General features: G+C 47.0%; 1 protein-coding gene across 12 annotated transcripts in view; it reads left to right on the forward strand.

Annotated features, from left to right (window-relative positions):
* Positions 1-26,433, forward strand: part of SHANK2 (SH3 and multiple ankyrin repeat domains 2) — a 693,215-nt gene that overhangs the window by 533,711 nt on the left and 133,071 nt on the right. For all 12 annotated transcript variants that reach the window (XM_073658796.1, XM_073658795.1, XM_073658798.1 and 9 more), the window contains 2 exons: positions 8,742-8,824; positions 12,000-12,124. In XM_073658796.1, the coding sequence (XP_073514897.1) occupies positions 8,742-8,824; positions 12,000-12,124 (208 nt within the window). The remainder of the gene's footprint in view (positions 1-8,741; positions 8,825-11,999; positions 12,125-26,433) is intronic.

Genomic DNA, 26,433 nt, shown 5'->3' on the forward strand with positions numbered 1-26,433 from the left:
CTGCCATATCAGTCTCTGTATGTGTACAGAGCTGCTCTTCCCTATATCTTTATTGATACAGTAAAGGCCCATATACTTCTGTGGGGATTTATGATTGTAGCGAGCTGTAAGATGACATGTGCATGAGACCTAAGGCTATGTTCACACATCTTGGTTTTTTCAGCGGTTTTTGATGCTTTTTTTTTAATGCAAATTTGCAGCTACCTTTTACAGTACCAGCAAAGTCTATGAGATGCCAGAAATCTCATGCACACTCCTTGATTTTCCTTTTTAATCAGGATTTTGTGATTTGTGTGTTTTTTTGCAAAATAGATCATGTCAATTCTTTCAACGTTTTGTCATCGTTTTTCACCCATTGGAAGTAATGGGTAGTGAAAAACCGCGGAGAAAACCCCTAGTGTGAACATAGCTATCAGGTTTTGCTGCGTTTTTAGTGAAAATAAGCAAGTACAACAGTATGTGAAACATATATTTATTTTTGTGATTTTACCATCTTGTCTTAGTCACGGAGATGGTAGTTTTGTATTAGGAGAGTTTAATTAAATTACTGATGAGTACACAGTAAACATTGGCTGAGCTAGGTGTGAGATTGAATATACCTGTGGCCAGGGAAGTGTGAAATTGAACAATGCCCAGAGGAACTGAATGGCAGACCATAGTTGTGAAAGTAAATAGTGTCATACAAACTCAATGCACTGCCAGTGTCTTAGGTAAACTATTCCTGAACAATTCACCTCCCCCACTGTTACATTTAAAATTCTGGTTAATATGGTTTCACATATGTCTTGCATTGGTGACCTGTGTTCATGCTTCTCTGGTGGAAGCAAAGCTGAACTTTGGGATCCTGGCAAAAACCTGTGTTTTTGATGCATCTTCTTTCCTGCCAAGAGATCAGGTTTTGCTGCAGAAAAAAAAAAAACGTTGAAAAAACGCAATGGGTGAACTAATACTCTTTATTAAAAGGACTGTCAGCCAAATACGTCAGCAGCACAAAACGCTTTATTCCTGATGATTTACTACAATGTATCAGCATCAGCAATATGTCTGCTATCAGTACATCACCGATAACTGGATACAATGGGAAACTGAGTCTGTTCAGGTTTTAGCATCTGCAAGTGTTATCATTTATATTCACATGTCCAGTGGTTAATTCTGTTTTTGGATGACGATAACAGAAATAAAACAATCCAGTACAGGATTCATTCATTTGAATGGAAACGGAAATGTCCTAAAATATCTTATGTTTGATGGTAATCCAGCTGCTATTTGTATTTTAGCTTGATCAAAAAAAACTTAACGTGCACAATTTTTTTTCTCCTTGACAAAAAAGACAGATAGAAACTGGATCCATTTCATTTTTACCATTGAAGTCTATGAGAAACGCATCATGATGGATGGTCACCTGTTATGTCATCCGTAAACTGATCCTTCTTTTTCCGTTACAATCGGAGCAAAAATGGATGCAAAACGTAGAGAGCATAGTAGTGCTCGTCAGAGCAAGTATTCCCTCGTATGGGAGAGTCAGGGGAGATAGCTGATGGTTTGAACCACAGCCATCCAAGGTGTATGGGGGGCTTTAGAATCACCAGCTGATTGAAAAGGGCCATGTCCCATTCCTAGTTTACCAAGCACAGCTCCATACTTTCTATAGTGCTTGTGTCTGTATGAGAAAAAAACGAGGGTAGTTTCCGGCACAACCGACTAGATAAAGCCCTCATTAGCATAGCAAACGGGGACAATATAAATGCTTTTTTTAAACCTAATTTATACAGAAAATCGTTATACAGGGCTGGTTAGGCAGGGAATTTACTCATAAGTAAGTGCATGCTGCTGGGTTGGAGATCATAGGGGACCTGACAGGTTCCCTTTAAGTCCCTCATTTCTGGCCCCCTTTATTTAATAATGTGCCCCATCCTGGCCCCCTAGGTCCCTTGGCCCTGGCTGTGCCCCCTAGGTCCCATGGCTATGGCTGTGCCCCTTAGGTCCTGTGGCCTGGCCCCAGGCATCATGCCGCATCCACAGTGATAGAAAAAAAAAAAGATCCCTTTTACCTGCCTGCGCTTCCGGCGCCGTGCGGCATCCTCTTCATACTGATCCGGCGCGCTCATGTTAAAATGGCCGCCAACCTAGCAGAGGCCGGCGGCTGGCGTGAGTGAGCCCGTCTCAGGCACCGCATGACAGTGACGTCATACGCCGGCAATATCACTGTTAAGCCCCGCCTGCAACGGGCGCACACACGTCAGCCGCCGGCCACTTCTAGGACGGCAGCCTCGTTTACTATAGCGACGGGGTAATACATTTCAACTGAATGTGGGTCCAAGGACACACATTCAGTTGAAACCAGCGGGCCCCCTCTACGTCCTGCTGGGGGGCCCATTGGAGAGTTCTCTGGTGGGCCAGTCCGACCCTGCATACAAACGCTCGTTCCTGTGTTTTATATAAGAGAGCCTTTGCCAGATTCCTCTGTCCTCCAGACTCTCCTGGCAGCGGCTTATCTCATTGGCAAACAAAAGGATCGGCCGCAGAAATTCAGCATCATCTGTTATACAACCCCTGGCAAAAATTATGGAATCACCGGGCTCGGAGGATGTTCATTCAGTTGTTTAATGTTGTTGAAAAAAAGCAGATCACAGACATGGCATAAAGCTAAAGTCATTTCAAATGGCAACTTTAGGGCTTTAAGAAACACTAAAAGAAATGAAGATTAAAAATGTGGTATTCAGTAAGGGTAATTTTTTTCAGACCAAGCAGAAGGAAAAAATTATGGAATCACTCAATTCTGAGGAAAAAATTATGGAATCACCCTGTAAATTTTCATTTTCAAAACTAACACCTGCATCAAATTAGATCTGCTCGTTAGTCTGCATCTAAAAAGGAGTGATCACACCTTGGAGATCTATTTCACCAAGAGGACTGACATGAATCATGGCTCCAACACGAGAGATATCAATTGAAACAAAGGAGAGGATTATCAAACTCTTAAAAGAAGGTAAATCATCATGCAATGCTGCAAAAGATGTTGGTTGTTCACAGTCAGCTGTGTCTAAAATCTGGACCAAATACAAACAACATGGGAAGGTTGTTAAAGGCAAACATACTGGTAGACCAAGGAAAACATCAAAGCGTCAAGACTGGAAACTTAAAGCAATATGTCTCCAAAACAGGAAATGCACAACAAAACAAATGAGGAACGAATGGGAGGAAACTGGAGTCAATGTCTGTGACCGAACTGTAAGAAACCGCCTAAAGGAAATGGGATTTACATACAGAAAAGCTAAACAGAAGCCATCATGAACACCTAAACAGAAAAAAACAAGGTTACAATGGGCTAAGGAAAAGCAATCGTGGACTGTGGATGACTGGATGAAAGTCACATTCAGTGATGAATCGCGAATCTGCATTGGGCAAGGTGATGATGCTGGAACTTTTGTTTGGTGCAGTTCAAATGAGATTTATAAAGATGACTGCATGAAGAGAACATGCAAATTTCCACAGTCATTGATGATATGGGGCTGCATGTCAGGTAAAGGCACTGGGAAGATGGCTGTCATTACATCTACAATAAATGCCCAAGTTTACATTGATATTTTGGACAGTTTTCTTATCCCATCAATTGAAAGGATGTTTGGGGATGATGACATCATTTTTCAAGATGATAATGCATCCTGCCATAGAGCAAAAACTGTGAAAACATTCCTTGAAAGAAGACACTTAAGGTCAATGTCATGGCCTGCAAATAGTCCGGATCTCAATCCAATTGAAAATCTTTGTTGGAAGTTGAAGAAAATGGTCCATGACAAGGCTCCAACCTGCAAAGCTGATCTGGCAACAGCAATCAGAGAAAGTTGGAGCCAGATTGATGAAGAGTACTGTTTGTCACTCATTAAGTCCATGCCTCAGAGACTGCAAGCTGTTATTAAAGAAAGAGGTGGTGCAACAAAATACTAGTGATGTATTGGAGTGTTCTTTTGTGTGTTTGTTTTTCATGATTCCATATTTTTTTCCCTCTGCATGGTCTGAAAAAAATTACCCTTACTGAGTACCACATTTTTAATTTTGATTTCTTTTAGTGTTTCTTAAAGCCCTAAAGTTGCCATTTGAAATGACTTTAGTTTTGTGCCATGTCTGTGATCTGCTTTTTTTCAACAACATTAAACAACTGAATGAACATCCTCCGAGCCTGGTGATTCCATAATTTTTGCCAGGGGTTGTAGAAAAGTCAGGAGGCCCCCAAAACATTAGCTGGTTAGCCAAAACCAACAGGCTTTTATGTAATGTCTCTGGCCGTATGTATACATTGAGTATTTTTGCTGCGATTTGGAGTGAAAACTGAACAGAAATTCCAAGTTTTCCAGGCTAAGAATCTATTCTATGTTACATTACTACAAGATGTTGTGATATTCTTACTGTGGAACGTTGATTTTACTTTTACACCAAGCAGTATATATGAGCTATGTTCCTCACCCTATACAGTGGCATGTGGAAGTTTGGGAACCCCTGGTCAAAATTAGTTATTGTAAATGTTGCGCCCCCGGGGCAGTGGGGTACTCGGCAGCGGGGCCCTCAGATGCTTGGGGGGGTATCACGGTGGCTGGCCCGGTCCGTGGCCCAGGGCGGACAACTGAAAAGAGGGGAATGTATATTGGGATAATAGGTTTGTAAATGTTCTTGACGCCACCTGTGGTGTCTGGTGAGGATCACCAGTGCTGCAGCAGTCCACTGAGGCCGGTGTTGTGGCAGCTTAGATGGTATCGCTCCCCACAGGTGGAGCAGGGCCTCAGGGCAGCGTAGGAGGGGGGATGCAGGACAGAGGGGACCCAGCCGGGTCAGAGCAAGAATAGGAGCACACACGAAAGTCACTTCAGTACCTTTTACTGATGGAAATTCAGGCACATCCCAGAGCACTGTAGGGTGAGGGGTGCACGTCCAGATTCTCCCCAGTGAGCGGGTGTAGGGCCTCCTGTTTCTTGCCTCTCTGTAGTAAGTTTCTGACCTGCCTGGAGCTAGGCCTAACTTGGTTTCTGTTCTGCACCTGCTGACTTGGTGATAGGGCCTTCTGTTGGAGATCACTCTCCCTATTCTCTGGGGTCTCCGTGATTCCTGACCCTGGTACGTATCAGCTTTTGGTGATCCTGGGACATGTAGTTCGCCAGGGGTTCCGGTTGTTTTCTATTGGTCATGAAGATCCACGTAGACTCGAACCCGGTGTCCGGTATATGCTTCTGGGGTGAGCTTGTAAAGCTCCTCTGCCCCCTATGTTACTCTCTTCCACTTGCCTTCGGCCCCGCTCGGGCCCTCACTAGGCTACACACACTGCAGCCGGGACGCTGCTCTTCTTCGCCACTCTGAGTGTCGGCACACTCCTTGCTCTCTATCCTGAGCTCTGTGAGTTCTAGTCTGGACTCACTCTACAGACTATACTGAACTCTTTCTGCAGGAACTTCTAGGCTCTGGCTCGACTGCACTGACTCCTTCTGTGTCTGAGCAGGAACTGCTGAATCACTCAGCTGCCTAGCTCCACCTTCCCTATTTATATCCCTATCGGGCTCCCTCTGGTGGTCTGAGGTGGAAGGTGGAGGTGTGTGTATGCTGTGGGGGCCTCTTGTGGAGAAATCCGGTAATGCACCCCTCTAGGATCTGTGGTACCAAGCGCAGCTGGGCGCCATATAAACAGTTAAGCATTTTAGAGATCATTAATCTTCAACTTGCTTAAAGTTAAAGATGACACATTTGCTCTGTATTTTAGACAAAGAATATATAGTCATCTTTTACATTTTAAAAATTACAAAAAGGAAAATGAGCCAATGCAAAAGTTTGGGCACCCTGCATGATTAGTATCTAGTAGCGCCCCCTTTTGAAAGTATCGCAGCTTGTAAACACTTTTTGTAGCCTGACAAGAATCTTTAAATTTTTGTTTGAGGGATTTTCATCCATTTTTCCTTGGAAAATTCTTCCAGTTCTGTGAAATTCCTGGGTCATCTTGCATGCTCTGCTATTTTAAGGTTTGGCCACAGATTTTCAATAATGATCAGATCAGGGAACTGTGAGGGCCATTGTAAAACCTTTTGAGACGATTGTAGACAAAATGATACAAATTACAATGGAGCCCGTTGAACCGCATTAGGATAGAGCATCCCATCTTGGCCGGTGTGGAAAGCAAGATGCCAATGTGAACAGAGCCTTTCTCTTGTATACCAATGGTTTCATATTTCTTCTTTGCCAACTCTCATTGCTTTTTTATGCTTTTCGTCACTTTGTGTTATTTGCAGCAATTTTCGTAATTGTTAAAACGGAGTAAAAATGCCGCATTGCTGCAAAAATAAAACCTGTTACGGCTTTCTTCATATACTTTGTTTTTTTTTTTCTTGCTCGTACAAAGAACATGGATTTCCACGGGGGGGGGGGGTTTATTTGCAAGCTTTTATTAGGGATTTTCCTTCATACACATATACAAAAAAATTCTTATAGAAAAGCCTAAGAAAAAGACCCGATCTTTGACCATTCTGCTTTTGGAAAAAAACACTAAGGATCTTAAAATTCACTGGAAATGTAGAGTAGCTTAAAAAATGTATACCGACTGTAGAAAAAAACAAAACAAAACACACAACTTTTGAAACCACTTTACTATCGCTCTTAATTCCCCCAAATATGTGAATGTGTGGTCGGGCCGAACGCTCCTGAGTTCTCTATGGGCAGAGTGCAGTAAGTCGCTGCCAGGTTCATTGCCTGATCCTTATTTTCTTCCGACATCACCTGTTGGGGAGGGGGGAGTCGGGAGGCCTCCATAAACATTAGGTGGCTGTCCAAACCCTCTGACTTTCGTCTAATAGGTATAAGGGGCCTTTAGACTGTAAAACAATCGGTAATTCAGCATTAACAAGTAAAGGGGGCCTGCATTTCTTTAGATGTTTTTCTGGGGGTTCTATGATTATTTTGCTCACTTTTGGTGTGCTTCCACGTACCAAAAAGGCAGTGAGACTTCCATACGGATTTTACACAAGGTAAATTGGCCAGCATTGTAAACTTGAAATCCAAAATATGTCAATTTATCCTGCAGATGTTGGGGCATGTTCACATTGATATCTGCATCAGTAGATACCACTGCAGGAGGTCCACAGTGGAGACGCCAAGTGGGAAGATGCCCTTGTGTGAATGCTACTACTGGAATCATGCTGTCTGTATGGAAGTTTATAGATGCTTTGCACAGTATTATATGTGCAGTATTTGGGCATAGGACAGCATACATCATTATATATACATTTGTATTTCCAGTCCCATTTTGAGCTTTTCCATAAACTGAAGGCAGAATAAAGTCTGAGGTTCTTGTGGATTGATTTTCGTCCCCCGTTCAGGTAGTGGCGGGAGCTCATCTGTATTCACGTGAGCGTGCAGGATGCAGGACCCGTGTCTTGCAGCAGCCGCTGCTTCATCCTCTCACAGTTCCCTCTTTGCCCCAGTGACGTCACTCATCCCTGAGTCAGGTACCAAGCAGGATGCCCAGTGCAGCTCCTGTACCCGTCACCATCACCGCTGTGGTTCCTAAATCTCTCACAGCTCAGATGTCACACATCACCTCCTTAAATGAGAGAAGGGTCATGTGAGGTAATGGGGGAAGCAATGTGCATCAGCACCGAACCTGGGGCAGACGTCCACACTGCAAGGGCATCCCTCCTTCAATCTGATCCTTGATCTTTGCATTTCCTACAGTAATGCTTTAAGACTTTCTGCAGTGCAATTTGTAGTGATGGGGATAATCTCTGCTCCTGGAGGGGTCACTGTCTGACAAGGTACCAGACGGGCATCCTTGCTACAGACGTACATCTCTGAGCATCTATGTGATGCTCAGTCTTACTTTTCTCACGAAGGGGTTAATTCTAGTGCAGCAGGCAGCTGTCACAATGGTGGTAGCTTTACAGTAGTGATTAATAGAGGTTGGGATTATTTTTGTTATTAATGCCCCCTCCTCCTCCCCATCGGAATAGAGCCGGTACCCTGCTATACTACTGAGATGATGCAGTTTTCCTGACACCGGGGAAATTTGCACTGGATGACGCGGAGCTCCACGTTGCTAGCATTCCTGGCAGTCACATGATCATGTGGGATCCTTACAGCATGCAACATTTAATAAGACTAGAAATGGGGGTTTGATGCAAGGCTCTCTCCTGTGACTTCATATATGTGCCTTTGGCTGGCTTGGACTAAAAGCAGAACCCCCCCCAAAAAAATCTGTCTTCATGATGCCACCTGATTTTTGGCTGGGTGTTGTTGGATTTTGGAAGAGGACCCCGGTGGATCCATAGCCGAAGAGTTTATTAAGGGATTGTTCTCCAGTTCTTGTGGGTAGTTTCCGTCGTCTCGCACACAGCTGACATGATCACACGCTCCCCGAGCCATTTGTACATAGGAAGAATGAGCATGTCGGTTTCCTACCTCGGTCTGCTGCAAGCTCTCCTCCCCTCGCAGCTCTTGCCTTCTGCCATGTAGTAGTGGTCCTGCCGAGTTGTTGGTTTTTTTTTTTTAAGTTTTTTTTTAATTTTTATTTCATTTTTTTTTTTATTTTTCCTTAATGTCTTTGTATACTCTTTCCTTGATTTTTTGATGCCACGCTTGGCACCTGCAATGCCATCTGATTAATTGGGTTTGACGATGATGATGATGAACATGCATTCTCGAAGAGCAACTGCAGCCGTGATGATGAGAGGCTGTAATAATGGTCGTTATGCTCGAAATTCTCCCCACAGTGACTGCATTATCGAAGAGAAGACCGTGGTTCTCCAGAAAAAGGATAATGAAGGCTTCGGATTCGTACTCAGAGGGGCAAAAGGTAAGAGGCGTCCATGCCAGTGTCAGGTAACGTGTCTGTCTGTGTGTGGTTTTTTTTTTTCTTCTTGCCTGAAATTTAACGAGAATTATTCCTGGTGCTCCCAGTTGCTAGACAACACCGTTCTCCCCCTGCTTTTCCACTCGGCACCATCGTACCTCATGCTTACATATATGAACGTGCTTTACGGTCATCCTCCACCTCCATACAGCACTGGATAAACATGCAAAACTTTTGCAAGCCTCAATTAACCGTCCAAGATCTGCTCCTGCTTCAGAGAGGAGGGGGGTGCAGCAAGCGTTTCTGGCTCTGCTCACATGCAAAGGGTTAACGCAAGCAGCAGACGCTTCTTGTTTGACATACAAGTAATGCATGCCCTGGTATTTCCACCATGCTTCCTGCACAATAACTCGGTATAAAGCATCTTACACCGCTCTGACACCTTGCACAATGGACTGTAATAAGTTCCATGAGTTTCTTGGCAAGTTGCCCCTCCCCTCTCCTAATTTTTTGGAAGGACCCAAGCTCATTTCAACCCCATTCATCACCTTCATAGCCCACCGATAGGATAAAGCTTTTATTTCCACCGCGTGCATTAGCATACTGCGTCTATTTAAAGGCTCGCCTTCCATTATAGTATCCCCGTAGCGCTGCTGCTGACTGCCGTCATACACAGGATCCTCCCCCAGCCTGACAAGACTTTGGGATTAGTGAATATAGATGCTGTACGCCCTGCACATGACAATATGCAAATATTACCAGAGGAGAGGAGGAGTGTAAATTTGGCATCACCAAATAAAGTTGCGGGGTGTTCGGCGTGTTTTTTTTTTTTTTTAAATGGTTTTGCATTTGATGATAATTGCGTTGACAGGTGTACAAGTCCCCGCTGCGGCTTTTTGGGTCGGATGCACTTTAATTATGCAAAGTAATGCTAACTAGCAGTAATGAGGGTGCATGTATGAGGGCAGGCGCCAGGGGGCTATGCACAGGTGTAACTTGCAGTGTACTGGGTGGGGTGCTCCTCTCATCCATTGGTTTTATCTAGAGCCCGGTTCTCTATTTAGGTGGGCTAAGAAATACACTCTGCCATCACAGTCAGAAACAATACAGTTCATTTTGCAGCAAGATCCTCATATTTCCTCTATAAATCTCTAGTTTATACCAGTTATGGTCAGAGCAACCGCTGCATCCTGACGCATTACTGCTCTTCTATATTCCTATTGCATCATCCCCCCTATATGAAATAATGCACGGTGCTGTACACACGGTGCTGTACACTATGTATGTGCACAGAATAAAAAGCATATAATGTGAGGGTTGTTTGTTGTTTTTTTTGCAATGGATGCATCCATGGTTGTCCAGTATCACGACTAAAAAATAGTATTCTGCTTAAAAAACGGGAAGTTCCATAGGATGGCGCTGTGTGAACTCAGACTTAGGCCTCCTTCACACGTCCGTATAAAACACGTGCGTGAAAAAACAGTACCGGTATCATCAGTTTTCCATCAGTTTCGTTAGTGTGATATGGTGTGTCCGTTTTTACCATCAGTGTGATATTGTGTGTCCGTTTTTACCATCAGTGTGATATTGTGTGTCCGTTTTTACCATCGGTGTGATATTGTGTGTCCGTTTTTACCATCGGTGTGATATTGTGTGTCCGTTTTTACCATCAGAGTGATATGGTGTGTCCGTTTTTACCATCAGTGTGATATTGTGTGTCCGTTTTTACCATCGGTGTGATATTGTGTGTCCGTTTTTACCATCAGAGTGATATGGTGTGTCCGTTTTTACCATCAGTGTGATATTGTGTGTCCGTTTTTACCATCAGAGTGATATTGTGTGTCCGTTTTTACCATCGGTGTGATATTGTGTGTCCGTTTTTACCATCAGAGTGATATGGTGTGTCCGTTTTTACCATCAGTGTGATATTGTGTGTCCGTTTTTACCATCAGTGTGATATTGTGTGTCCGTTTTTACCATCAGAGTGATATGGTGTGTCCGTTTTTACCATCAGTGTGATATTGTGTGTCCGTTTTTACCATCAGAGTGATATTGTGTGTCCGTTTTTACCATCAGAGTGATATTGTGTGTCTGTTTTTACCATCAGAGTGATATGGTGTGTCCGTTTTTACCATCAGTGTGATATTGTGTGTCCGTTTTTACCATCAGAGTGATATTGTGTGTCCCTTTTTACCATCAGAGTGATATTGTGTGTCCGTTTTTACCATCAGAGTGATATTGTGTGTCCGTTTTTACCATCAGAGTGATATTGTGTGTCCGTTTTTACCATCAGAGTGATATTGTGTGTCCCTTTTTACCATCGGAGTGATATTGTGTGTCCGTTTTTACCATCAGAGTGATATTGTGTGTCCGTTTTTACCATCAGAGTGATATTGTGTGTCCGTTTTTACCATCAGAGTGATATTGTGTGTCCATTTTTACCATCAGAGTGATATTGTGTGTCCGTTTTTACCATCAGAGTGATATTGTGTGTCCGTTTTTACCATCGGTGTGTCATCGGTGTTTTTCTAGTATGGATAAAGTAAGTTACAAAGCTTTTCCTATACTTTGCAATGTTAAACCCGGACAACACACGGAATGTACGCTGATGCCATATTATACATGTTTTTTTACATAGACTTGTATTGGCCCTTGTCCGTTTTTCTTCCGGCAGCGCAAAGGACATGTGCATAACACAATAGATTGTAATGGGTTCAAGGGGCCTAAGATGTGCAGAGAACCTGGTCGTGGAAGAGCAGAAGGAACTCTCTTTACTTCTCTCCTTCCAAAAAAGTTATCCTCTTCATTAGTTAGTTATGTTCTGAGAAATTGGGGAAGATTCACTTAAGTATATACCAGCAGATAGGACGGTAAACACTGATTATTCAGCAGGGCGGTGTCATGGAGGCTTATCAGCTTGATTTGCTGATCAAATGGGGAAAACCTTGCACCACTTAAATTTCCTCTGCAGATTTTCTCTGCAACTTGTAGTTAAGATTTCGTAAAACGCATGTAGAATACGCAGGGGATCCGCTGCATATCCACCCCGTGTACACGCACCTTATATGAACGTATCATCCCACAACTCCAGGGGGAACATTGTAACATTTTGCACTGTTTTTGCACATATTCTGGATGTCTTGCTTGAACTACTGTCCTGTATATTTTTCCCCTCCAGCGGATACTCCTATTGAGGAATTTAACCCTACACCAGCCTTCCCTGCGCTGCAGTACCTTGAATCTGTGGATGAGGATGGAGTGGCTTGGCAAGCCGGCCTGAGGACGGGGGACTTCCTGATAGAGGTAGGAGGACACGGCTCGTATCCAGTACTCAGCACCAGCGCAGACGTTATACTTTATATGGCGCCAGGTTGTCCTATAACCCGCTGTATGGAGGGTGCGCGTATTATCATTAATCCTATAACGGTCACTGGGCCCGTTTTGGTAGTGAGCAGCCTGTGTCAGATTATTTGTATTGGTGGATTTTACAAATCTTTAGATATATGTGGATGACTTTTTTCTGGTGTTTCTATATTTCCTGTAGGACATTTGATTATTTGATGACATTTTACATTACTCTTTGTGGTGTTGGAAATTCTGATGTAGGCCCAGATGATGGATAACCGTGTTATTGAAAGTATGAATATGTATTGAGTTCAACTGGATTTATAGACGTCTGGTTTTATAGAGGACATTCGATGTATTAAATATGTTTGTGCTGTTCCCGTCATTACGCTATGATACTGCTGCATTGGGGCTAGCAGGTGCTGAGTGACGTAGGCAGCAGAGTGACGTAGGCAGCAGAGTGACGTAGGCTGCAGGGTGACGTAGGCTGCAGGGTGACGTAGGCTGCAGAGTGACGTAGGCAGCAGAGTGACGTAGGCTGCAGAGTGACGTAGGCAGCAGAGTGACGTAGGCAGCAGAGTGACGTAGGCTGCAGAGTGACGTAGGCTGCAGAGTGACGTAGGCTGCAGAGTGACGTAGGCAGCAGAGTGACGTAGGCTGCAGAGTGACGTAGGCTGCAGAGTGACGTAGGCTGCAGAGTGACGTAGGCAGCAGAGTGACGTAGGCTGCAGAGTGACGTAGGCAGCAGAGTGACGTAGGCTGCAGAGTGACGTAGGCTGCAGAGTGACGTAGGCTGCAGAGTGACGTAGGCTGCAGAGTGACGTAGGCAGCAGAGTGACGTAGGCTGCAGAGTGACGTAGGCTGCAGAGTGACGTAGGCTGCAGAGTGACGTAGGCTGCAGAGTGACGTAGGCAGCAGATTGACGTAGGCTGCAGATTGACGTAGGCAGCAGAGTGACGTAGGCAGCAGAGTGTGTGCAAATACAGTATTGACCCGGGTGGAAAACAAAACCATTCAGCACCTTCTAAAATACTCTGTATTGCTGTGGAAAATCCCCCCCACTCATTGCCTCACTGTATCCATCAGATGCAGCCCAGTCATCAGTGGGCAGGTCACTGCTTCCTGCCGGTCATCACCTGTCGTCCATAGAAGCCTATGACTTCTCAGTTAACTATATTCCAATCCTATTTTTTTAATAAACAGCACCTTAAGGGACAACCCTCTCAACACTAACATAACCAAAGAAAGTAACATGTCACTGCCTCCTACATAATCAGTACACTCTTCATCTGTAACACTCTGCTGCTTGGAAACCCTACATTTTTCAGCTCTTCCTACACCCAGATCTAACCTCCCTCACTGACATAACCATAAGTGAACAGGTCACTGCCTCCTACATAATCAGTACACTCTTTTCTTGCCATACATTACTATTCTGCAGTTGGGAAGCCCTGCAACTTTTTTTCCCCTTGCATGATGGGACACACCTTATCACATGCGTCTCTATCCTCAGAGGCATGAGCAAGCAAGTGACTGCCCCTTACAAGATCAACACACTCCTCCCCTGCTGCTACCACCTCTCCCATGATCGAAGTAAAGATTTTTCTGTTTTTACTAACTTTACCGCAGAAAGATCTGTAATTGTAGAGAATGAAATACGATATATACGGTACTAGCTCAAGTATATAACCACCCCACCCCAAGCCGATCAATACCTTACCCTCTACAATCAGTGCTGGACAAGTCCCATTTTCTTTGGGATTTTGGAGACTTTGACGACTTTTGTGTCTTCAATGCAACTTCATTTGACTAATTTATTAGTCAAATTTATTAAATAATGACTGAGCAGTTTTCTTTGTGATGTGCTCACAGGCTGTTCCCATTAATTAGAGGAATTGCTTGTTTCATTGAGTGAAGTGTACACAGGCCTGCGTTACATTCATCGGGATATTTTGTCCCATTCTGCAAAAAAAATTATCTCAAGCTTGGTAATAGATTTTTTGGGGCTATGTCAGACATTACTGACAGTGTTATTTAGTTTTTTTTACCCACAGCCAGGACTGTGCATAGTGATCCTCCGATCACTGCAGGGCAGTCAATAAAAATGGCTTTCTGCCTTCTTGTCAGGAAAGGAGCAAAGTGTCTGCAGCACCTGGCAGTAAAGCTGAGAAGACTCCATCTGCTAGGCAAGTAAAGCTGTAGTCACAGGTCCATATCATACTGTGCATGCTCTGAGAGAAATACCCAGCCCGATCGCATGTCTTCTAACCCAGCGGCCACCTATATGCCAAGGAGGCCGTTCGTTCCGACCATGACACCGTGGTCAGGTAGGATATTGTGCCCGAGCATGGACCATATAAATAGGATGTGTGAATTCAGCCTGAAAAGGGGCTATATTGTTGGCTGCCAGGGGGGGAAGGACACTGATTTAGCCCCGCAGAACAAAGGGAAATGCATGGGACAACAACAAAAAAATAATATAAAAAAAGGTATTTTTTGGACTAGAAACACTGCAGATTACTTTGAAACGGCTATAACTAAGACTTGGTATGGAAATAATTCACGCGATAACCCCAATAGTGGTTTCTAAAGGGTAAAATATCCATGGAACGATTACTCGCAAGAACACCTAAGGCTGCAGTCTCTGTGTTCAGTCTATGGATTGGTTATTACAGATGACCAATAACGTCTTCACCCAATAAATGGGGAAGGTGAAAACTGCATGTGTGAAGTCAGCAATGTGTGCACACAGCCGTTCGTATAAAACCTGCTGCTCTACCACCAGTACTCCGCATACTCTCCACACTCTGTGAAATATGAAAATTGTAAGATTGATTGCTGTAAAACTTAAATTCCCAGCATGGATGACCATGTGCAGACCCGTGCCAGGTGAGTTTTAGCAGCCTTTTAGTGGAACAGGAAATGCAGTGTATATTGTGGGCACACTGGCACTCATTGTACCTGGTGTATGTGAGAAAACGCCTTAAAGACCAAAGGATAATTCTGGTCATTTGCATATATTAACATTACGTAGGCCCAGATTTCTGGATCCAGCCTTCAAGCATTGCCATAGTTTCTAAGTCATCATGAGTCATAAGTCATAACTCTGTAAAGAGAAACTATCATTAGATTTGGAGTCACCAGCCTGTATTATGCCATTGTCAAAACCATCTGCAGTTAAAAAACTTATACATTAATCAGGTAGAGGAGTCCAACAGCTACTGGTGCATGCACACTGTGCAGATGAAGCCAAGAACGGTATACCCTTGCTTCATGGGGCAGTTAGTGCATGCACACTGTACTGGTGAGGCTGAGGACGGTACACCTTGCTTCATGGAGCGGTTGGTGCATGCACACTGTACAGGTGAGGCCGAGGACGGTACACCTTGCTTTATGGGTTAGTTGGTGCATGCACACTGTACAGGTGAGGTCGAGAACGGTACACCTTGCTTTATGGGTTAGTTGGTGCATGCACACTGTACAGGTGAGGCCGAAGACGGTACACCTTGCTATATGGGTTAGTTGGTGCATGCACACTGTACAGGTGAGGCCGAAGACGGTACACCTTGCTTTATGGGTTAGTTGGTGCATGCACACTGTACAGGTGAGGCCGAGGACGGTACACCTTGCTTTATGGGTTAGTTGGTGCATGCACACTGTACAGGTGAGGCCGAGGACGGTACACCTTACTTTATGGGTTAGTTTGTGCATGCACACTGTACAGGTGAGGCCGAGGACGGTACACCTTGCTTTGTTGGTTAGTTGGTGCATGCACACTGTACAGGTGAGGCCGAGGACGGTACACCTTGCTTTATGGGTTAGTTTGTGCATGCACACTGTACAGGTGAGGCCGAAGACGGTACACCTTGCTTTATTGGTTAGTTGGTGCATGCACACTGTACAGGTGAGGCCGAGGACGGTACACCTTGCTTCATGGAGCGGTTGGTGCATGCACACTGTACAGGTGAGGCCGAGGACGATACACCTTGCTTTATGGGTTAGATGGTGCATGCACACTGAACAGGTGAGGCCGAGGACGATACACCTTGCTTTATGGGTTAGATGGTGCATGCACACTGTACAGGTGAGGCCGAGGACGGTACACCTTGCTTTATGGGTTAGTTGGTGCATGCACACTGTACAGGTGAGGCTGAAGACGGTACACCTTGCTTTATGGGTTAGTTGGTGCATGCACACTGTACAGGTGAGGCTGAAGACGGTACACCTTGCTTTATGGGTTAGTTTGTGCATGCACACTGTACAGGTGAGGCCGAGGATGGTACACCTTGCTTTATTGGGTTAGTTGGTGCATGCACACTGTACAGGTGAGGCCAAGGAGGGTACACCTTGCTTTATGGGTTAGTTGGTGCATGCACACTGTACAGGTGAGGCCGAGGACGGTACACCTTGCTTTATGGGTTAGTTGGTGCATGCATGCTGTACAGGTGAGTCCGAGGACGGTAAACCTTGCTTTGTTGGTTAGTTGGTGCATGACCACTGTACAGGTGAGGCTGAGGACAGTACACCTAGCTTTATGGGTTAGTTTGTGCATGCACACTGTACAAGTGAGGCTGAGGACGGTACACCTTGCTTTATTGGTTAGTTGGTGCATGCACACTGTACAGGTGAGGCCGAGGACGGTACACCTTGCTTTATGGGTTAGTTGGTGCATGCACACTGTACAGGTGAGGCTGAAGACGGTACACCTTGCTTTATGGGTTAGTTGGTGCATGCACACTGTACAGGTGAGGCTGAAGACGGTACACCTTGCTTTATGGGTTAGTTTGTGCATGCACACTGTACAGGTGAGGCCGAGGATGGTACACCTTGCTTTATTGGGTTAGTTGGTGCATGCACACTGTACAGGTGAGGCCAAGGAGGGTACACCTTGCTTTATGGGTTAGTTGGTGCATGCACACTGTACAGGTGAGGCCGAGGACGGTACACCTTGCTTTATGGGTTAGTTGGTGCATGCATGCTGTACAGGTGAGTCCGAGGACGGTACACCTTGCTTTGTTGGTTAGTTGGTGCATGCACACTGTACAGGTGAGGCTGAGGACGGTACACCTTGCTTTATGGGTTAGTTTGTGCATGCACACTGTACAAGTGAGGCTGAGGACGGTACACCTTGCTTTATTGGTTAGTTGGTGCATGCACACTGTACAGGTGAGGCCGAGGACGGTACACCTTGCTTTATGGGTTATTTTGTGCATGCACACTGTACAGGTGAGGCTGAGGACGGTACACCTTGCTTTATGGGTTAGTTGGTGCATGCACACTGTACAGGTGAGGCCGAGGACGGTACACCTTCCTTTATGGGTTAGTTGGTGCATGCACACTGTACAGGTGAGGCCGAGGACGGTACACCTTGCTTTATGGGTTAGTTTGTGCATGCAAACTGTACAGGTGAGGCCGAGAACGGTACACCTTGCTTTATGGGTTAGTTGGTGCATGCACACTGTACAGGTGAGGCCGAGGACGGTACACCTTGCTTTATGGGTTAGTTGGTGCATGCACACTGTACAGGTGAGGCCGAGGACGGTACACCTTGCTTTATGGGTTAGTTTGTGCATGCACACTGTACAGGTGAGGCCGAGGACGGTACACCTTGCTTTATGGGTTAGTTGGTGCATGCACACTGTACAGGTGAGGCCGAGGACGGTACACCTTGCTTCATGGAGCGGTTGGTGCATGCACACTGTACAGGTGAGGCCGAGGACGATACACCTTGCTTTATGGGTTAGATGGTGCATGCACACTGAACAGGTGAGGCCGAGGACGGTACACCTTGCTTTATGGGTTAGTTAGTGCATGCACACTGTACAGGTGAGGCTGAAGACGGTACACCTTGCTTTATGGGTTAGTTTGTGCATGCACACTGTACAGGTGAGGCCGAGGATGGTACACCTTGCTTTATTGGGTTAGTTGGTGCATGCACACTGTACAGGTTAGGCCGAGGAGGGTACACCTTGCTTTATGGGTTAGTTGGTGCATGCACACTGTACAGGTGAGGCCGAGGACGGTACACCTTGCTTTATGGGTCAGTTGGTGCATGCATGCTGTACAGGTGAGTCTGAGGACGGTACACCTTGCTTTGTTGGTTAGTTGGTGCATGCACACTGTACAGGTGAGGCTGAGGACGGTACACCTTGCTTTATGGGTTAGTTTGTGCATACACACTGTACAAGTGAGGATGAGGACGGTACACCTTGCTTTATTGGTTAGTTGGTGCATGCAAACTGTACAGGTGAGACTGAGGACGGTACACCTTGCTTTATGGGTTAGTTGGTGCATGCAGAGTGTACAGGTGAGGCCGAGGACGGTACACCTTGCTTTATGGGTTAGTTGGTGCATGCACACTGTACAGGTGAGGCCGAGGACGGTACACCTTGCTTCATGGAGCGGTTGGTGCATGCACACTGTACAGGTGAGGCCGAGGACGATACACCTTGCTTTATGGGCTAGATGGTGCATACACACTGAACAGGTGAGGCCGAGGACGATACACCTTGCTTTATGGGTTAGATGGTGCATGCACACTGTACAGGTGAGGCCGAGGACGGTACACCTTGCTTTATGGGTTAGTTGGTGCATGCACACTGTACAGGTGAGGCTGAAGACGGTACACCTTGCTTTATGGGTTAGTTGGTGCATGCACACTGTACAGGTGAGGCTGAAGACGGTACACCTTGCTTTATGGGTTAGTTTGTGCATGCACACTGTACAGGTGAGGCCGAGGATGGTACACCTTGCTTTATTGGGTTAGTTGGTGCATGCACACTGTACAGGTGAGGCCGAGGAGGGTACACCTTGCTTTATGGGTTAGTTGGTGCATGCACACTGTACAGGTGAGGCCGAGGACGGTACACCTTGGTTTATGGGTTAGTTGGTGCATGCATACTGTACAGGTGAGTCTGAGGACGGTACACCTTGCTTTGTTGGTTAGTTGGTGTATGCACACTGTACAGGTGAGGCTGAGGACGGTACACCTTGCTTTATTGGTTAGTTGGTGCATGCACACTGTACAGGTGAGGCTGAGGACGGTACACCTTGCTTTATTGGTTAGTTGGTGCATGCACACTGTACAGGTGAGGCCGAGGACGGTACACCTTGCTTTATGGGTTAGTTTGTGCATGCACACTGTACAGGTGAGGCCGAGGACGGTACACCTTGCTTTATGGGTTAGTTTGTGCATGCACACTGTACAGGTGAGGCTGAAGACGGTACACCTTGCTTTATGGGTTAGTTTGTGCATGCACACTGTACAGGTGAGGCCGAGGATGGTACACCTTGCTTTATTGGGTTAGTTGGTACATGCACACTGTACAGGTGAGGCCAAGGAGGGTACACCTTGCTTTATGGGTTAGTTGGTGCATGCACACTGTACAGGTGAGGCCGAGAACGGTACACCTTGCTTTATGGGTTAGTTGGTGCATGCACACTGTACAGGTGAGGCCGAGGACGGTACACCTTGCTTTATGGGTTAGTTGGTGCATGCACACTGTACAGGTGAGGCCGAGGACGGTACACCTTGCTTTATGGGTTAGTTTGTGCATGCACACTGTACAGGTGAGGCCGAGGACGGTACACCTTGCTTTATGGGTTAGTTGGTGCATGCACACTGTACAGGTGAGGCCGAGGACGGTACACCTTGCTTCATGGAGCGGTTGGTGCATGCACACTGTACAGGTGAGGCCGAGGACGATACACCTTGCTTTATGGGTTAGATGGTGCATGCACACTGAACAGGTGAGGCCGAGGACGGTACACCTTGCTTTATGGGTTAGTTGGTGCATGCACACTGTACAGGTGAGGCTGAAGACGGTACACCTTGCTTTATGGGTTAGTTTGTGCATGCACACTGTACAGGTGAGGCCGAGGATGGTACACCTTGCTTTATTGGGTTAGTTGGTGCATGCACACTGTACAGGTTAGGCCGAGGAGGGTACACCTTGCTTTATGGGTTAGTTGGTGCATGCACACTGTACAGGTGAGGCCGAGGACGGTACACCTTGCTTTATGGGTTAGTTGGTGCATGCATGCTGTACAGGTGAGTCCGAGGACGGTACACCTTGCTTTGTTGGTTAGTTGGTGCATGCACACTGTACAGGTGAGGCTGAGGACGGTACACCTTGCTTTATGGGTTAGTTTGTGCATGCACACTGTACAAGTGAGGATGAGGACGGTACACCTTGCTTTATTGGTTAGTTGGTGCATGCACACTGTACAGGTGAGACTGAGGACGGTACACCTTGCTTTATGGGTTAGTTGGTGCATGCAGAGTGTACAGGTGAGGCCGAGGACGGTACACCTTGCTTTATGGGTTAGTTGGTGCATGCACACTGTACAGGTGAGGCCGAGGACGGTACACCTTGCTTCATGGAGCGGTTGGTGCATGCACACTGTACAGGTGAGGCCGAGGACGATACACCTTGCTTTATGGGCTAGATGGTGCATGCACACTGAACAGGTGAGGCCGAGGACGATACACCTTGCTTTATGGGTTAGATGGTGCATGCACACTGTACAGGTGAGGCCGAGGACGGTACACCTTGCTTTATGGGTTAGTTGGTGCATGCACACTGTACAGGTGAGGCTGAAGACGGTACACCTTGCTTTATGGGTTAGTTGGTGCATGCACACTGTACAGGTGAGGCTGAAGACGGTACACCTTGCTTTATGGGTTAGTTTGTGCATGCACACTGTACAGGTGAGGCCGAGGATGGTACACCTTGCTTTATTGGGTTAGTTGGTGCATTCACACTGTACAGGTGAGGTCGAGGAGGGTACACCTTGCTTTATGGGTTAGTTGGTGCATGCACACTGTACAGGTGAGGCCGAGGACGGTACACCTTGGTTTATGGGTTAGTTGGTGCATGCATACTGTACAGGTGAGTCTGAGGACGGTACACCTTGCTTTGTTGGTTAGTTGGTGTATGCACACTGTACAGGTGAGGCTGAGGACGGTACACCTTGCTTTATTGGTTAGTTGGTGCATGCACACTGTACAGGTGAGGCTGAGGACGGTACACCTTGCTTTATTGGTTAGTTGGTGCATGCACACTGTACAGGTGAGGCCGAGGACGGTACACCTTGCTTTATGGGTTAGTTTGTGCATGCACACTGTACAGGTGAGGCCGAGGACGGTACACCTTGCTTTATGGGTTAGTTTGTGCATGCACACTGTACAGGTGAGGCTGAAGACGGTACACCTTGCTTTATGGGTTAGTTTGTGCATGCACACTGTACAGGTGAGGCCGAGGATGGTACACCTTGCTTTATTGGGTTAGTTGGTACATGCACACTGTACAGGTGAGGCCAAGGAGGGTACACCTTGCTTTATGGGTTAGTTGGTGCATGCACACTGTACAGGTGAGGCCGAGGACGGTACACCTTGCTTTATGGGTTAGTTGGTGCATGCATGCTGTACAGGTGAGTCCGAGGACGGTACACCTTGCTTTGTTGGTTAGTTGGTGCATGCACACTGTACAGGTGAGGCTGAGGACGGTACACCTTGCTTTATGGGTTAGTTTGTGCATGCACACTGTACAAGTGAGGCTGAGGACGGTACACCTTGCTTTATTGGTTAGTTGGTGCATGCACACTGTACAGGTGAGGCCGAGGACAGTACACCTTGCTTTATGGGTTATTTTGTGCATGCACACTGTACAGGTGAGGCTGAGGACGGTACAGCTTGCTTTATCGGTTAGTTGGTGCATGCACACTGTACAGGTGAGGCCGAGGACGGTACACCTTGCTTTATGGGTTAGTTGGTGCATGCACACTGTACAGGTGAGGCCGAGGACGGTACACCTTGCTTTATGGGTTAGTTTGTGCATGCACACTGTACAGGTGAGGCCGAGGACGGTACACCTTGCTTTATGGGTTAGTTGGTGCATGCACACTGTACAGGTGAGGCCGAGGACGGTACACCTTGCTTTATGGGTTAGTTGGTGCATGCACACTGTACAGGTGAGGCCGAGGACGGTACACCTTCCTTTGTTGGTTAGTTGGTGCATGCACACTGTACAGGTGAGGCTGAGGACGGTACACCTTGCTTTATGGGTTAGTTTGTGCATGCACACTGTACAAGTGAGGATGAGGACGGTACACCTTGCTTTATTGGTTAGTTGGTGCATGCACACTGTACAGGTGAGGCCGAGGACGGTACACCTTGCTTTATGGGTTAGTTTGTGCATGCACACTGTACAGGTGAGACTGAGGACGGTACACCTTGCTTTATGGGTTAGTTGGTGCATGCACAGTGTACAGGTGAGGCCGAGGACGGTACACCTTGCTTTATGGGTTAGTTGGTGCATGCACACTGTACAGGTGAGGCCGAGGACGGTACACCTTGCTTCATGGAGCGGTTGGTGCATGCACACTGTACAGGTGAGGCCGAGGACGATACACCTTGCTTCATGGGCTAGATGGTGCATGCACACTGAACAGGTGAGGCCGAGGACGATACACCTTGCTTTATGGGTTAGATGGTGCATGCACACTGTACAGGTGAGGCCGAGGATGGTACACCTTGCTTTATGGGTTAGTTGGTGCATGCACACTGTACAGGTGAGGCTGAAGACGGTACACCTTGCTTTATGGGTTAGTTGGTGCATGCACACTGTACAGGTGAGGCTGAAGACGGTACACCTTGCTTTATGGGTTAGTTTGTGCATGCACACTGTACAGGTGAGGCCGAGGATGGTACACCTTGCTTTATTGGGTTAGTTGGTGCATGCACACTGTACAGGTGAGGCCGAGGAGGGTACACCTTGCTTTATGGGTTAGTTGGTGCATGCACACTGTACAGGTGAGGCCGAGGACGGTACACCTTGGTTTATGGGTTAGTTGGTGCATGCATACTGTACAGGTGAGTCTGAGGACGGTACACCTTGCTTTGTTGGTTAGTTGGTGTATGCACACTGTACAGGTGAGGCTGAGGACGGTACACCTTGCTTTATTGGTTAGTTGGTGCATGCACACTGTACAGGTGAGGCTGAGGACGGTACACCTTGCTTTATTGGTTAGTTGGTGCATGCACACTGTACAGGTGAGGCCGAGGACGGTACACCTTGCTTTATGGGTTAGTTTGTGCATGCACACTGTACAGGTGAGGCTGAAGACGGTACACCTTGCTTTATGGGTTAGTTTGTGCATGCACACTGTACAGGTGAGGCCGAGGATGGTACACCTTGCTTTATTGGGTTAGTTGGTGCATGCACACTGTACAGGTGAGGCCAAGGAGGGTACACCTTGCTTTATGGGTTAGTTGGTGCATGCACACTGTACAGGTGAGGCCGAGGACGGTACACCTTGCTTTATGGGTTAGTTGGTGCATGCATGCTGTACAGGTGAGTCCGAGGACGGTACACCTTGCTTTGTTGGTTAGTTGGTGCATGCACACTGTACAGGTGAGGCCGAGGACGGTACACCTTGCTTTATGGGTTAGTTGGTGCATGCACACTGTACAGGTGAGGCCGAGGACGGTACACCTTGCTTTATGGGTTAGTTTGTGCATGCACACTGTACAGGTGAGGCCGAGGACGGTACACCTTGCTTTATGGGTTAGTTGGTGCATGCACACTGTACAGGTGAGGCCGAGGACGGTACACCTTGCTTTATGGGTTAGTTGGTGCATGCACACTGTACAGGTGAGGCCGAGGACGGTACACCTTGCTTTATGGAGCGGTTGGTGCATGCACACTGTACAGGTGAGGCCGAGGACGATACACCTTGCTTTATGGGTTAGATGGTGCATGCACACTGAACAGGTGAGGCCGAGGACGGTACACCTTGCTTTATGGGTTAGTTGGTGCATGCACACTGTACAGGTGAGGCTGAAGACGGTACACCTTGCTTTATGGGTTAGTTTGTGCATGCACACTGTACAGGTGAGGCCGAGGATGGTACACCTTGCTTTATTGGGTTAGTTGGTGCATGCACACTGTACAGGTGAGGCCGAGGAGGGTACACCTTGCTTTATGGGTTAGTTGGTGCATGCACACTGTACAGGTGAGGCCGAGGACGGTACACCTTGCTTTATGGGTTAGTTGGTGCATGCATGCTGTACAGGTGAGTCCGAGGACGGTACACCTTCCTTTGTTGGTTAGTTGGTGCATGCACACTGTACAGGTGAGGCTGAGGACGGTACACCTTGCTTTATGGGTTAGTTTGTGCATGCACACTGTACAAGTGAGGATGAGGACGGTACACCTTGCTTTTTTGGTTAGTTGGTGCATGCACACTGTACAGGTGAGGCCGAGGACGGTACACCTTGCTTTATGGGTTAGTTTGTGCATGCACACTGTACAGGTGAGACTGAGGACGGTACACCTTGTTTTATGGGTTAGTTGGTGCATGCACAGTGTACAGGTGAGGCCGAGGACGGTACACCTTGCTTTATGGGTTAGTTGGTGCATGCACACTGTACAGGTGAGGCCGAGGACGGTACAACTTGCTTCATGGAGCGGTTGGTGCATGCACACTGTACAGGTGAGGCCGAGGACGATACACCTTGCTTTATGGGCTAGATGGTGCATGCACACTGAACAGGTGAGGCCGAGGACGATACACCTTGCTTTATGGGTTAGATGGTGCATGCACACTGTACAGGTGAGGCCGAGGACGGTACACCTTGCTTTATGGGTTAGTTGGTGCATGCACACTGTACAGGTGAGGCCGAGGACGGTACACCTTGCTTTATGGGTTAGTTTGTGCATGCACACTGTACAGGTGAGGCCAAGGATGGTACACCTTGCTTTATTGGGTTAGTTGGTGCATGCACACTGTACAGGTGAGGCCGAGGAGGGTACACCTTGCTTTATGGGTTAGTTGGTGCATGCACACTGTACAGGTGAGGCCGAGGACGGTACACCTTGCTTTATGGGTTAGTTGGTGCATGCATGCTGTACAGGTGAGTCCGAGGACTGTACACCTTCCTTTGTTGGTTAGTTGGTGCATGCACACTGTACAGGTGAGGCTGAGGACGGTACACCTTGCTTTATGGGTTAGTTTGTGCATGCACACTGTACAAGTGAGGATGAGGACGGTACACCTTGCTTTATTGGTTAGTTGGTGCATGCACACTGTACAGGTGAGGCCGAGGACGGTACACCTTGCTTTATGGGTTAGTTTGTGCATGCACACTGTACAGGTGAGACTGAGGACGGTACACCTTGCTTTATGGGTTAGTTGGTGCATGCACAGTGTACAGGTGAGGCCGAGGACGGTACACCTTGCTTTATGGGTTAGTTGGTGCATGCACACTGTACAGGTGAGGCCGAGGACGGTACACCTTGCTTCATGCAGCGGTTGGTGCATGCACACTGTACAGGTGAGGCCGAGGACGATACACCTTGCTTTATGGGCTAGATGGTGCATGCACACTGAACAGGTGAGGTCGAGGACGATACACCTTGCTTTATGGGTTAGATGGTGCATGCACACTGTACAGGTGAGGCCGAGGACGGTACACCTTGCTTTATGGGTTAGTTGGTGCATGCACACTGTACAGGTGAGGCTGAAGACGGTACACCTTGCTTTATGGGTTAGTTGGTGCATGCACACTGTACAGGTGAGGCTGAAGACGGTACACCTTGCTTTATGGGTTAGTTTGTGCATGCACACTGTACAGGTGAGGCCGAGGATGGTACACCTTGCTTTATTGGGTTAGTTGGTGCATGCACACTGTACAGGTGAGGCCGAGGAGGGTACACCTTGCTTTATGGGTTAGTTGGTGCATGCACACTGTACAGGTGAGGCCGAGGACGGTACACCTTGGTTTATTGGTTAGTTGGTGCATGCATACTGTACAGGTGAGTCTGAGGACGGTACACCTTGCTTTGTTGGTTAGTTGGTGTATGCACACTGTACAGGTGAGGCTGAGGACGGTACACCTTGCTTTATTGGTTAGTTGGTGCATGCACACTGTACAGGTGAGGCTGAGGACGGTACACCTTGCTTTATTGGTTAGTTGGTGCATGCACACTGTACAGGTGAGGCCGAGGACGGTACACCTTGCTTTATGGGTTAGTTTGTGCATGCACACTGTACAGGTGAGGCCGAGGACGGTACACCTTGCTTTATGGGTTAGTTTGTGCATGCACACTGTACAGGTGAGGCTGAAGACGGTACACCTTGCTTTATGGGTTAGTTTGTGCATGCACACTGTACAGGTGAGGCCGAGGATGGTACACCTTGCTTTATTGGGTTAGTTGGTGCATGCACACTGTACAGGTGAGGCCAAGGAGGGTACACCTTGCTTT

The sequence above is a fragment of the Phyllobates terribilis genome, unplaced genomic scaffold (assembly GCF_046119375.1).
Source record: "Phyllobates terribilis strain yellow unplaced genomic scaffold, ASM4611937v1 Scaffold_13__5_contigs__length_258822181, whole genome shotgun sequence".
Taxonomy (NCBI): Eukaryota; Metazoa; Chordata; class Amphibia; order Anura; family Dendrobatidae; genus Phyllobates; species Phyllobates terribilis.